Raw genomic sequence first — 13,302 nt, 5'->3', positions numbered from 1 at the left:
TGGAGTAACAGATAATCAAATTGTTTCATTTCAGAAAAACCAAGTCCTCCTCCTAAACTTGGAGTTACTGATGTCACAAAGGATAGTGTCTCACTAGCATGGTGTAAACCAGAACATGATGGAGGGAGCAGAATAACCAGCTACTTGATTGAAGCTCTTGAAAAAGGCCAGGATAAGTGGGTGAAATGTGGTGTGACCAAAGCTACACACTTTGCAGTCTATGGCCTGAGAGAAAACGTAGAATATTTCTTCAGAGTCCGTGCTGAAAACCATGCTGGCCTCAGTGAACCCAAAGAAATGATTCTTCCAGTAGTTGTAAAAGAACAGCTTGGTAAGTTGTTTTTGTGAATCAGTTTTTAGGTTTACTTTATTAGTTTTTATTTCAGATTTTTTTCGGTGTCATCTTCTTGGTATTTGTTTGTTGACATTTCTATGTACTATATTCTTCCTACAGAATCACCAGAGATTAACATGAAGGACTTCCCACACAATACTGTATATGTCAAAGCAGGGTCGAACTTAAAGTTTGAAATTCCTGTTACTGGTAAACCACTTCCAAAAGTTTCACTATCAAAGGACAATGTTGTTGTGAAATCTACAATTAGATTCAACTCTGAAGTAACTCCTGAAGGCCTCATTGTCACTCTTCGGGAAAGCATTGCTCATGATGCAGGCAGGTATGACATTACTGCCTCTAATTCAAGTGGAACAACAAAGTCCTTTGTTAACATTGTAGTACTGGATAGACCAAGTCCTCCTCTTGGTCCAGTTGAAATTAGCGACATCACTGAAGACAGTGTGAGTCTCAAGTGGCTTCCTCCTATGTATGATGGTGGCAGCCCAGTTACTAACTTTATTGTACTCAAACGTGAGACAACCACTGCTAATTGGACAGAAGTATCATCTGCAGTAGCAAGAGGAACAATAAAGATCATGAAGTTGACAACAGGGGAGGAGTATCAGTTTAGAATCAAGGCTGAGAATCGCTTTGGCATCAGTGATCATCTGGATTCTCCAGCTGTCAGAGTGGAACTGCCATATAGTATGTAATTTCCTTGAATGTTTTAAATTAATTTTGGGTGTATGTATGTATATATTTTTATATTGCATCTGTGTAAATTCTTGTTAATTTTTATTTTTTTTTTAATTTTAGCAATCCCTGGACCTCCATCAACACCATGGGTGACATCAGTAACAAGGGAAAGTATCACCGTAAACTGGAAGGAACCTGTGTCAGATGGAGGAAACCATGTGTTTGGATATCACTTACAGATGAAAGACAGAAATAGCATCTTATGGCAGAAGGTTAACAAAACTGTTATCCGAGCTACACATTTCAAAGTAACAAACGTCAGCCCTGGTCTGATCTATGAATTCAAAGTTGCAGCAGAAAATGCAGCTGGCATTGGTGAAATCAGCAAAGCATCTGATGCAGTACTTGCTATTGATGCATGTGGTAAATATTTTAATTTTTTCATATATGCATTTTTAAAATAATTTATTTTAAATTTATTTGTAACAAAATATATTTTCCTTTCAGAACCTCCAGTGAATGTACGTATTTCTGACATTACAAAGAATTCCATCAGCCTTGTCTGGGAAAAGCCACCATATGATGGTGGTAGCAAGATTACTGGGTACATTATTGAGAGCAGAGAGTCACCAAAGGGGAGATGGTCAAAGGCCAACTTAACCAATATTGCTGACACAAAATTCACAGTGTCAGGTTTGAACCAGGATGAGTCCTATGAATTCAGAGTCTTTGCAAGGAATGCAGTTGGCTCTGTCAGCAACCCATCTCTTACTGCTGGTCCAGTCACATGTGTTGATACATATGGTGAGTTTAATTGTTTCTCTGAATAAAGAATTAAATTCTTCTCTGTTTCTATAAACAATGTTGCCTTTTATGTATTCCAGGTGCCCCTGAGATTGACATACCACCAGAGTACTTGGATGTTGTCAAATATAAGGCAGGAACTGATGTTCATCTGAAGCTTGGAATTATTGCAAAGCCACGACCAACTATTGAATGGTATAAAGATGGGAAGGAACTGAAATCTAATGCACAGCTGTCAATTGTGAGCACTAAAGATGACTCTAGCATTTTCATCAAGGATGTTAGTCGGCTAAACAGTGGAACATATGAAATGAAAATCAAGAATTCTTTGGGATCCACATCTGCAGCAATCAGAGTTCAGATATTAGGTTTGTATTTCTTTTGTAATTGTTTTACATGTTCAAAAATTCATTAGACAGAATGCTCATTACCCCATATATTTAAAAAATAACAGAAAAGCATGATGGAGTTGAAATGTGAAATTCATTTATTGTTTTCTACATTGTTGTTTTCAGACAAACCAGGACCTCCTGTTGGATCTATACAATTCAAGACCATCACTGCAGACAAGATTACCATAATGTGGGATCCTCCAGTAGATGAAGGAGGTGCAGTGGTCACCCACTACATTGTGGAAAAACGAGAAACAAGCAGAGTAATGTGGTCTATCATATCAGAAAAACTGGAAGAATGCATTGTATCTGTACAAAGGCTGATTAAAGGAAATGAGTACATTTTCCGTGTAAGGGGTGTAAACAAGTATGGAGTTGGAGATCCTTTGGAGTCTGAACCTGTTGTTGCAAAGAATTCATTTGGTAAGTAAAGTACAGTTATCCAGTTAGCTAAGAAAACACATTTGGTTATTTTATTAACATTTGTATTTTTCATTTCAGTGACCCCTGGAAAACCCACTAAGCCTTCAGTAACAATGATTACCAGGTCAACAATGACAGTGATATGGGAGAGACCAGGTGAAGATGGTGGCAGTGATATTGATGGATATTACTTAGAAAAACGTGAAAAGAAGAGCCTAAGCTGGTTTAAAGTCATCAAAGATCCCATTCGTGATACAAGACAGAAAGTTCAAAATCTGACAGAGGGAAATGAGTATCAGTATCGTGTTTGTGCTATCAATAAAGCTGGAGCAGGACCTTACTCAAATGTGTCTGACTTCTACAAAGCAAATGACCCAGTTGGTAAGTATTTTCACTTTACTGTTATGGTCACTTATATATGAGGGATCCCATTAAAAATTCTGAATTTTCTTAATTTTATCTCATTCTAGACCCTCCAAGTGAACCCACTAAACTTAAAGTTGTTGATTCAACCAAGACATCCATTACGCTTGGATGGGTGAAGCCTGTGTATGATGGAGGCAGTGAGATTACTAGCTACATTGTTGAGCAGAGAGTGTCTGATGAGCAAGACTGGGTTGTTATTAGCTCCCGAGATGAAGTGAGAACCACAGAGTATGTTGTGTCTCATCTTAAACCTGGGATCTACTATTTCTTCCGTGTCTCTGCTGTTAACTGTGTTGGAGCTGGACAACCAATAGAGATGGGCCAACCTGTACAAGCTAAAGATATTCTTGGTGTGTATTTCTTTAAAATATATAACATTTAACTTTTGTTATAAAATATTGTTATTGTTAAGAAATATTGTTGCTCACAAAGTTTCCATTTTTTTCATTCTACAGAGGAAGCTGACATTGATCTCGATGTTACAATGACAACTCAGTATACGATCAAGGCAGGAAGAGATCTTGAAATCATTATTCCACTGAAGGGAAGACCTGCACCAAATGTCACTTGGAGAAAGGCAGACAAGAACATTAGCAGTGATCCAAAGTACAACATTCATAATACTGAATCATCAACTGCTCTTGTGATTCCAAAGGTCACCCGAGATGACTCAGGCAAATATCTTCTAGAGATTGAAAATGGTGTAGGTGAACCCAAGTCAATTACTGTATCTGTTAAAGTACTCGACACTCCATCAGCTTGCCAGAAACTAGTAGTGAAAAATGTTACTCGTGGCAAGGCCACATTGAGCTGGGAGCCACCTCTTATAGATGGTGGATCTCAAATCACAAATTATATCATTGAGAAGAGAGATGCAACAAAAAGAGCTTACTCCAGCGTGACTACTGAGTGCTCGAACACAACATATAAAATTGAAGACCTCTCTGATGAAATATGCTACTTCTTCCGTGTTTCTGCTGAGAATGAAAATGGAGTCGGTGATCCATGTGAGACAGCAGAGCCTGTAAGGGCCACAGAAACACCTGGTCCTGTAAAAGATCTCGTCATGAAAGATACCACCAAATCATCTGTAATACTACATTGGACAAAACCTGATCATGATGGTGGAAGTCACATAACTGATTATGTAATTGAGAAAAAAGCAAGGGATGAAAAACAGTGGACAGTAGCTGGCACCTCTAAACGGTGTCTCTATGAGGTAACAAATCTTAATGAATTTACAGTCATGGATTTCCGAGTCTTTTCCAGGAATGAGAAGGGGCAAAGTGACTTTTCACAAATTGGGCCTATCACAGTGCAAGACTTAATTATCCCGCTGAAAGCAAACCTTGCAGACTATCCAGGAGGTGAAGTCAGTGTACGTATTGGACAAAATGTAAATATTGAACTCCCATACATGGGTAAACCAAAACCAGCCATTCGGTGGTTTAAAGATGATATTCCACTAAAAGAGAGTGAGCAGGTACGCTTCAAGTTGACTGAGAACAAAGCTGCTTTTACAATTAGGAATGTAAGAAAAGATAATGCGGGGAAATACACACTGACACTTGATAACAAAATTAGTAAAGAATCATTCCACATTCAAGTTGTCACTCTCGGTCCACCATCTCCCCCTATTGGACCCATACGGTTTGATGAAATCAAAGCACAAAGCATTATTATATCCTGGGATCAACCAATTGATGATGGTGGAGGAGAAATAACATGCTACAGTGTGGAGAAAAGAGAAACTTCTCATGCAGCTTGGAAAATGGTTTGCTCAAGTGTAGTTAGGACAACATTTAAAATACCAAACTTGGTTAAAGGAACAGAATACCAATTCAGAGTACGTGCAGAAAATAAATACGGAGTAAGTGAAGCTCTGACTTCGCAAGATGTCATTGCACAACATCAGTACAAACCACCAGGACCTCCAGGAAAGCCTGTTGTTTATAATGTCACAAGTGATGGAATGACAGTTCAGTGGGATGCACCTGCATATGATGGTGGTTCACCAATTACTGGCTATCATGTGGAGAAGAAGGACAGGAACAGCCTCCTCTGGACAAAAGTAAATTCTTCTGTGATCTCTGGAAGAGATTACAGAATCATTGGTCTTATTGAAGGTCTGGAATATCAGTTCCGAGTATATGCACAGAATAATGCTGGTTTGAGTATTGCCAGTGAAACAAGTAAGCACACTCTAGCAATATCTCCAGTCGGTAAGTCTGCATCAGACTTTTAAGTCCTGTCTTTCAAAATCTATCATCATCTTAGAGTTCAGCATACAGCTGCTGAAGTATTGCTACTAATTGTCTACTTTCTTCCTGCTGCAGATCCCCCAGGCACACCAAATTGCATTGATGTGACAAGAGAATCTGTTACGCTGAAATGGAGTGCTCCGGAACGTGATGGAGGCAGTAGAATTGTTGCCTACAGCGTTGAGAGACGCCAAGGAAGGGGCCGTTGGTTAAGATGCAACTTTATTGATATTAGTGAATGCCAGTTCACAGTGACAGGTCTTGCAGCTGGAGATCGATATGAGTTCAGAGTAATTGCAAGAAATGCTGTAGGCACTGTTAGTCCACCGTCACAGTCCTCTGGGTATATAATGACCAAAGATGAAAGCAGTAAGTACATTTACATTAACATGTTTTAATGTTGGTCAATATTTTTTATATCGCAATTTAATTATTTTATTGTCCTTTGTTTTAGTTTCTCCAAGCATCGAGTTCAGTGCAGAGAAATGTCTTACAGTTAAAGCAGGAGAAAATATCACAATTAATGTCAATATCACTGGGCGACCTGTACCACAAGTAACATGGTACAAGGATGGAAAAGAAATTGACAAAAAGATGATGATTGACATCACAACAACCATTGGATCAAGCACTCTCTTCATCAGAGATTCTGACCGTGATCACCGTGGAATATATACTGTTGAAGCTAAAAATAGCTCTGGAACCAAGAAGGAGGATATTCTTGTCAGAGTCCAAGGTTCAAATTTAGATTATCTTTACTATTATTTTTTGTAATAAAAACCTAAAAAGACTATTGATTTATTGTGAACATTTATTTTCCATCCCCTTTAGATACACCTGGGCCACCTCACGGACCAATACGATTCACAAATATCTCAGCTGAGAAAGCAACAATATGGTGGAGTCCTCCTGACAATGATGGCTGTGCTGCCATTACTCATTACGTTATTGAAAAGCGTGAAACATCAAGAATTTCCTGGGCCCTCGTGACAGACAAGTGTGACGCCTGCTCTTTCAATGCCACAAAACTGATCCAAGGCAATGAGTACCAGTTCCGTGTTTCTGCAGTCAACAAATTTGGTGTTGGTAGACCACTGGATTCTGATGCCATTATTGCACAAATGCAATTCAGTAAGTCCCTTTTAAATGTTTTACTTATATTTCTTCAGGATCATCTGTTTGTAAATATATATTATAACCTGTTTGTTTTTTTACACAGCTGTACCGGAAGCTCCTGGTACCCCTGATGCAACCCATGTGACTGGCGATAGCATTACACTTACATGGACAAGACCAAGATCAGATGGGGGAAATGAAATTAAGCATTATATTCTGGAAAGACGTGAGAAGAAGAGCCTAAGATGGGTGAAGGTTTCATCTAAGAGGCCCATCACTGAGCTTAGATACAGGGTAACAAACCTTACTGAAAGCAATGAGTACGAATTCCGTGTAATGGCTGAAAATAGTGCTGGAATAGGACCAGCAAGCAGCACATCAAGACTTTTTAAATGCAGAGAGCCAACAAGTCCTCCCAGTGCTCCAACTGTAGTGAAGGTCACAGATTCAACAAAAACTTCTGTCAGCTTGGAATGGACAAAACCTGTATTTGATGGGGGTATGGAGATCATAGGCTATATCATTGAGATGTGCAAGGCCAGCTTAGAAGAATGGCACAGAGTTAACTCATCAACATGCATCAACACGAATTACACAGTTACTGATCTGGAAGCTGGTGAAGAATATAAATTCCGTGTGTGTGCTGTTAATGGAGCTGGAAAAGGAGAAACATCTGAGATTCCTAATTCAGTGAAAACTGTGGACAGGCTTACTTCCCCAGAAATTGACATTGATGCAAAATTCAAACAAACACATATTGTGAAGAATGGAGGGACTGTTTGTCTTCATATTGCCTTCAGAGGAAAACCAGCTCCCCTTGCAACATGGGCAAAGGTAGATGGAGAGCTTGGGGTGATGGTTGATATCAATACTACAGAGACCTATAGTACCCTGACCATTGAGAACTGCACAAGATATGATGCTGGAAAATATACACTCAGTCTTGAAAACAACAGTGGCCGCAAATCTATTACATTTACTGTAAAGGTGCTAGATACGCCAGGGCCACCAGGACCTATCACATTCAAGGATGTAACAAGAGGAGCTCTGACACTGATGTGGGATGCCCCAACGAATGATGGAGGAGCCCGTATTCAGCATTATATTGTTGAGAAACGTGAGGCTAGCCGCCTTAGTTGGCAGGAAGTAAGTACCAAATGCTCTCGTCAAATACTGAGAGTTACCAATCTTGCAGCAGGCATTCCATACTTATTTAGAGTTATAGCAGAAAATCAGTATGGCCAGGGTGAACCATATGAAATGTCAGATCCTGTCATTGCCACTGAAGAACCTGCTCCACCAAAAAGACTGGATATCATTGATACAACAAATTCCACAGCCACTTTAGCCTGGTTAAAACCTGAGCATGATGGTGGAAGTCATATCACAGGCTATGTTGTTGAAACAAGAGCTAAAGGCTCAGATCATTGGGTTTTTGGAGGTCAAACAAAATCTTTGCACTTGGTTATCGAAGGCCTTGTTGAGAATACAGAGTATGAATTTCGTGTCAAGGCTAAGAATGATGCTGGCTTCAGTGACCCGCGGGAAGCTTTTGCCTCTGTAATCATCAAAGAGCCTCGCATTGAGCCAACTGCTGATCTTAGTGGTATCACTAATCAGCTCATTACATGCAAAACTGGAAGCACTTTTACCATTGATGTTCCAATCAGTGGGAGACCAGCTCCTAAGGTAACTTGGAAACTTGAAGAAATGAGACTGAAAGAAACTGATAGGATATCAGTGAAGACCACCAAGGAAAGGACCACACTGTCAGTGAAAGATTGTATAAGAGGTGATAGTGGAAAATATTACCTTATTCTTGAAAATGTCGCAGGCGCTAAGACCTTTACTGTCACTGTCAATGTTGTTGGAAGACCTGGTCCTCCCACTGGGCCTGTTGAAGTTTCATCAGTTTCTTCTGAGTCTTGTGTGCTGACATGGGCAGAACCTGAAGATGATGGTGGTACTGATGTCACCAACTACATTGTGGAAAAACGTGAATCTGGTTCAGCCACATGGCAACTTGTGAACTCCAGCGTGAAACGCACAACTATTAAAGTCACTCATCTTACCAAATACATGGAGTACACTTTCCGTGTCTGTGCTGAGAACAGATTTGGTGTGAGCAAACCAATTGAATCTCAGGCCATTGTGGCTGAGCATCCTTTTGGTGAGTTTAAATTTGTTTTTCGAAAGAACTCTGTTTTTGGTTCTGTAAAGAATGAAATGTAATAAGATTATATTACTTACTGACATTCCTGTAATTACAGTTCCTCCAAGTCCACCGTCTCGACCAGAAATAATATCCGTTACTGCAAATGCTATGACTATTTGCTGGGAGGAGCCATATCATGATGGCGGCAGTAAAGTGACTGGATACTGGATTGAGAAGAAAGAGCGCAACACCATCCTTTGGGTCAGGGAGAATAAGATTCCATGCTTGGAGCGCCACTTCAAAGTGTCCTCACTCATTGAAGGCCTTGAATATCAGTTCAGGGTTTATGCAATGAACATTGCTGGCTTGAGCAAAGCTAGTGAAGCCTCAAGACCAGTAGTAGCTTTGAATCCTGTTGGTGAGTTTTAAAATGCAATTTTTATAGCAAGTCATTAAATTTCTAATGGCTGAACATGTTTCAAATGTTTAATCTTATGCCCTTAGATCCACCTGGTAAACCAGAAGTTACGGACGTTACCAAATCCACTGTATCAATCAAATGGACAGAACCATTAAATGATGGTGGCAGCAAGATTGTAGGATACATAGTTGAACGCAAGCTTTTCAGTGATGAAGGAGAAGGTCGTTGGCTAAAGTGCAACTATACAACCATCACAGAAACTTACTTCACTGTAGCATCACTAGGGGATGGAGATATCTACGAGTTTCGTGTCATTGCAAAGAATGGAGCTGGAGTACACAGTATGCCCTCAGAATCAACAGGACCAGTCACATGCAAGGATGAATACAGTAAGATCGTTTACGATTTTTGAAACTGATGTTACATTACAATTGATGTTACAGATGTTGTATTTAAACATAATATGATTACTGAAAATTGCTTCCCATTTTCATCCCATAGCTCCTCCGAGGGCAGAGCTTGATGACAAACTTGTTGGCGAGACGGTCACAATCAGAGCTGGGTCTGACCTTGTTCTTGATGCTGCAGTTGGTGGCAAACCTGAGCCAAAGGTCTTCTGGGCTAAGGGTGAAAAAGAACTGGAGCATGGTGAAAAGTACTCACTGCAATACACCAGTACACGTGCTATGGCTATCATCAAGTCCTGTGACAGAAATGATTCTGGAAAATACATTCTAACTGTCCAAAATGCTAGTGGAATCAAGACAGCTGCAGTCATTGTAAAAGTTCTTGGTAAGTACGTGAAAACAAGAACAGTAGGACTCTTTGATCTAGAGATAAATTGTGAGTTAAAGGTATTAGTTATAAATAATTTGCTTTTTCATTTTTCAGATACACCTGGGCCTTGTGAGGGTATGATTACAGTTAGCAGAGTAACAGAAGAGAAGTGCACTCTTTCTTGGAAAATGCCACTAGAGGATGGTGGCGACTCCGTCTCCCACTACATTGTTGAGCGACGTGAAACCAGTAGACTCAACTGGGTACTCATGGAAGCTGAGTGCAAGACCCTTTCTTGCGTTATTACAAGGTTGATCAAGAATAATGAGTACATCTTCCGTGTCAGAGGTGTAAACAAATATGGACCTGGTGTACCACTTGAATCTGAGCCTGTTATTGCCAGAAATGCATACAGTAAGTAAAGATCAATTAGCAAAAGCGTTAACTTCAGTCATGAAGATACAGATTACACCTGTGTCAATTTTTTTTTTCCTACTGCTTAAATGCTTTTACGGTGGCATGGTCATACTGCGAGTACAGCTGCTGCCTCACAGTGCCTGAGTTGTTTGGGCATGAGTTTGGCTCAGTCCATGTGGAATTTGCGTATTCTCCCTGTGTCTGACTGGATTTCTGTTGGGTGGTCTGGTTTTCAAAGACACGCAGTTCAGGCAGATTAGTTGTGCTAAAATACTCATAGTGTGTGAATGGGTGAATGAGTTTCTGTATATGCGGTTACCCTGTAATGGACTGGCATCCTGTCCAGGGTGTCCCCCCTCAGCCTTTTTGTCCAGTGACTCTAGGATAGGCTGTGGAACATATGTAAGTTTAATGATTGCTTTCCTTAGTGGTGGCCATAAACCAGGCCATAAATCCTGGTTTAAATGTACTAATTGAATGAATATCTCTGTCATTGGCTTGAAGACTACTCCACTGTTATGGAGCCTTATAAATAAAGACTTTTTATTTCTTCTACATATTACAAGAGAACCTGTTCTTGAAAATAATGTTCTGGTTTGAATTTATTAATCAGTTATTAAAAATAACCAAAGCCCTCCAGAGCCTTGCAAGTAAGGAGTACGATCTTAAAGTCTATAATGAACTGTATTTGAAAATATTCTTTTTTTTCTAAGTATTGTAATTTCACCTTTTCTGTAGATTTGGAAATGTAGGCTTATTTGAACACCAGTGTATACTCAGCACAACATAAACACATTTCTGATGCAATTTGTAATATAAGTATTATGTATTATGATGACAGAGTCAGGGAGTCGGCCCTGGGTTAGTAGCAGCCACACAAGTGGCTTGCCAGTGCTTTCTTCTGTGTGTGTCTTTGGGGTGCGAACACAGGGCGAAACATGCAAATTCCTCAAACCCTCAACAGGACTGGAACTAGACACCAAGTGAGCTCAGAGGCACCAACTTAACCCACTGTGCCACCACATCCTCTATACTTGATTGTATTGCCACACAAAAATAATAAAAACGTAATGGCCTCAAATCATTTGGAAGAAAAACTCTTGCATCCAATAAGGGAAACACTTTATTGATTCAGTGAAAGTGTAACACAGAATATTGTACAATAGGAAGTCACCGAGTGTTTTGATGTAATCCCCAAATACATTTACAGTATATGACACAATACAATTAAACTTTATTATCAGTTTTCCCTGGAATTTGTATCAAAAAGATGGTGTTATGATTGCATGTTTTAGGTTTATTTACCTGTCAAATTTAGGATAGAAGAATAGTCCAACAGAGTGTAAAAACAAGACCATAGTTTGCCTCTAGTTAAACCAATGAAAATTCTATGGCATAAAAAGACTAAGATAAAGTGACAGTAAAATAGAAAACCTGGTCAGTACAAGACTTGGGAATTAATGCCACTGATGTCAATAAATTTAAGGATGGTACAACAGCAGCTGGACTGACAGACCTTACCATTTAGAGATTTTCCAGACCTTTCCACAGTAGTATGTTGTTTGTGAAAATTTGCAAGCTCTTTGCTTAGAATAGCCCCTTTCCAGTAAATACAGATGCTTCTCTACTTACGATGGTTCAACTTACGATTTTTCGAAGTTACGATGTAATTATTATTTAATTATTATTTAACTAAATAATAGGATTATTTCTTTTGGATAATTATATCTTTTATCAACATGTATACTATAGTTATCTGGTTATTTTGTAAAATGCCACTTTCTGAAATACTCATATGGTTAAAGGCCTAGGAACAACAATTTTCACATTAATTTAGGAAGCCCGTTAACCAAATATCAACCTTTTCACTTAAGTTATGAAGTTATCTATAGATGTAAATGGCTGTTTGTATGTTAATACATCATGGTGAGGTTCATAATTCACACACACACACACACACACACACACACACACATTTTTTGAACCGCTTGTCCCATGCGGGGTCGCGGGGAACCGGAGCCTACCCGGCAACACAGGGCGTAAGGCCGGAGGGGGAGGGGACACACCCAGGACGGGACGCCAGTCCATCGCAAGGCACCCCAAGTGGGACTCAAACCCCAGACCCACTGGAGAGCAGGACCCGGTCCAACCCACTGCGCCACCGCGCCCCCTCTTGAGCACAATACTTAACCTGAATTGACAAAGTAAAAATTAGCCAGCTGTATGAGCGTTTCGAATTCATTTCAGCTTAAGTGTAGTCAGTTCAAATCATTCTCTTAAGAAAAGAAATCTTTTTTGTCCAGAATTATAGACTGTGAATTTTATGCAAAAATGCATTCTTGTGCTGGTTTTGTACTGTTCAAATGTATAAATTATATTCCAAGTGCAACTATAATTTTAAATCTATTCAAGGATAATTTAAGCGATTGAAAATATGAAAGTATATATACATACTGGTATTTGGCTCATTTCTGCTAAAGATAGATTATTAATGTATTTCTTCTCTTTTCTGTTATAGCAATCCCATCGCCTCCTGGTGTACCAAATATTGTTGCTGTAGGAAAGGAACATGTCATTATTGAATGGATGAAGCCTGAGAGTGATGGTGGCAGTGAAATTAAAAACTATCTGGTTGACAAACGTGAAAAGAAGAGTGTTAGGTGGACCAGAGTTAACAAAGAGTACACAGTTTATGATACGAGACTTAAAATTACTGGACTTCTGGAGGCCAGTGATTATCAGTTCCGTGTGACAGCCATGAATGCAGCTGGAAACAGTCAGCCAAGCGAAGCATCAGAATATGCTCTATGCAGGGAGCCAACATGTAAGACCAGATGCTTAAATAGTATACTTAATTTTGTTTCTTTAAATGTTGGAATTTATCCATGTAGTCTATGTATCACTGATATTATATGTACTCTATGAAATAATAATAATAATAATAATAATAATAATAATAATAATAATAATAATAAGCAGATGCTTTTGTCCAAAGCAACGTACATCTCAGCGTTATTATATTATATATATAAGAATAATAATGCATTATTATTATTATTATTATTATTACAGTGTAT

The 13,302-nt window shown here is 39.2% G+C and overlaps 1 protein-coding gene across 1 annotated transcript in view; it reads left to right on the top strand.

The window, feature by feature from the left end:
• The window catches only part of LOC108924242 (titin-like), a 187,098-nt gene that overhangs the window by 158,079 nt on the left and 15,717 nt on the right, over window positions 1-13,302 (top strand). Inside the window, exons 222-239 of the mRNA XM_029247485.1 lie at window positions 35-331; window positions 455-1,042; window positions 1,154-1,456; window positions 1,541-1,837; window positions 1,918-2,205; window positions 2,353-2,652; window positions 2,731-3,033; window positions 3,123-3,428; window positions 3,534-5,300; window positions 5,415-5,708; window positions 5,794-6,075; window positions 6,171-6,470; window positions 6,559-8,625; window positions 8,726-9,028; window positions 9,115-9,420; window positions 9,533-9,823; window positions 9,923-10,222; window positions 12,744-13,049. Coding sequence (XP_029103318.1) covers window positions 35-331; window positions 455-1,042; window positions 1,154-1,456; window positions 1,541-1,837; window positions 1,918-2,205; window positions 2,353-2,652; window positions 2,731-3,033; window positions 3,123-3,428; window positions 3,534-5,300; window positions 5,415-5,708; window positions 5,794-6,075; window positions 6,171-6,470; window positions 6,559-8,625; window positions 8,726-9,028; window positions 9,115-9,420; window positions 9,533-9,823; window positions 9,923-10,222; window positions 12,744-13,049 — 8,898 coding nt within the window. The remainder of the gene's footprint in view (window positions 1-34; window positions 332-454; window positions 1,043-1,153; window positions 1,457-1,540; window positions 1,838-1,917; window positions 2,206-2,352; window positions 2,653-2,730; window positions 3,034-3,122; window positions 3,429-3,533; window positions 5,301-5,414; window positions 5,709-5,793; window positions 6,076-6,170; window positions 6,471-6,558; window positions 8,626-8,725; window positions 9,029-9,114; window positions 9,421-9,532; window positions 9,824-9,922; window positions 10,223-12,743; window positions 13,050-13,302) is intronic.

Source organism: Scleropages formosus, chromosome 21 (genome assembly GCF_900964775.1).
Source record: "Scleropages formosus chromosome 21, fSclFor1.1, whole genome shotgun sequence".
Lineage (NCBI taxonomy): Eukaryota > Metazoa > Chordata > Actinopteri > Osteoglossiformes > Osteoglossidae > Scleropages > Scleropages formosus.
The sequence above is the reverse complement of the archived record's forward strand: the minus strand, read 5'-3'. Positions and strand labels throughout refer to the sequence as shown.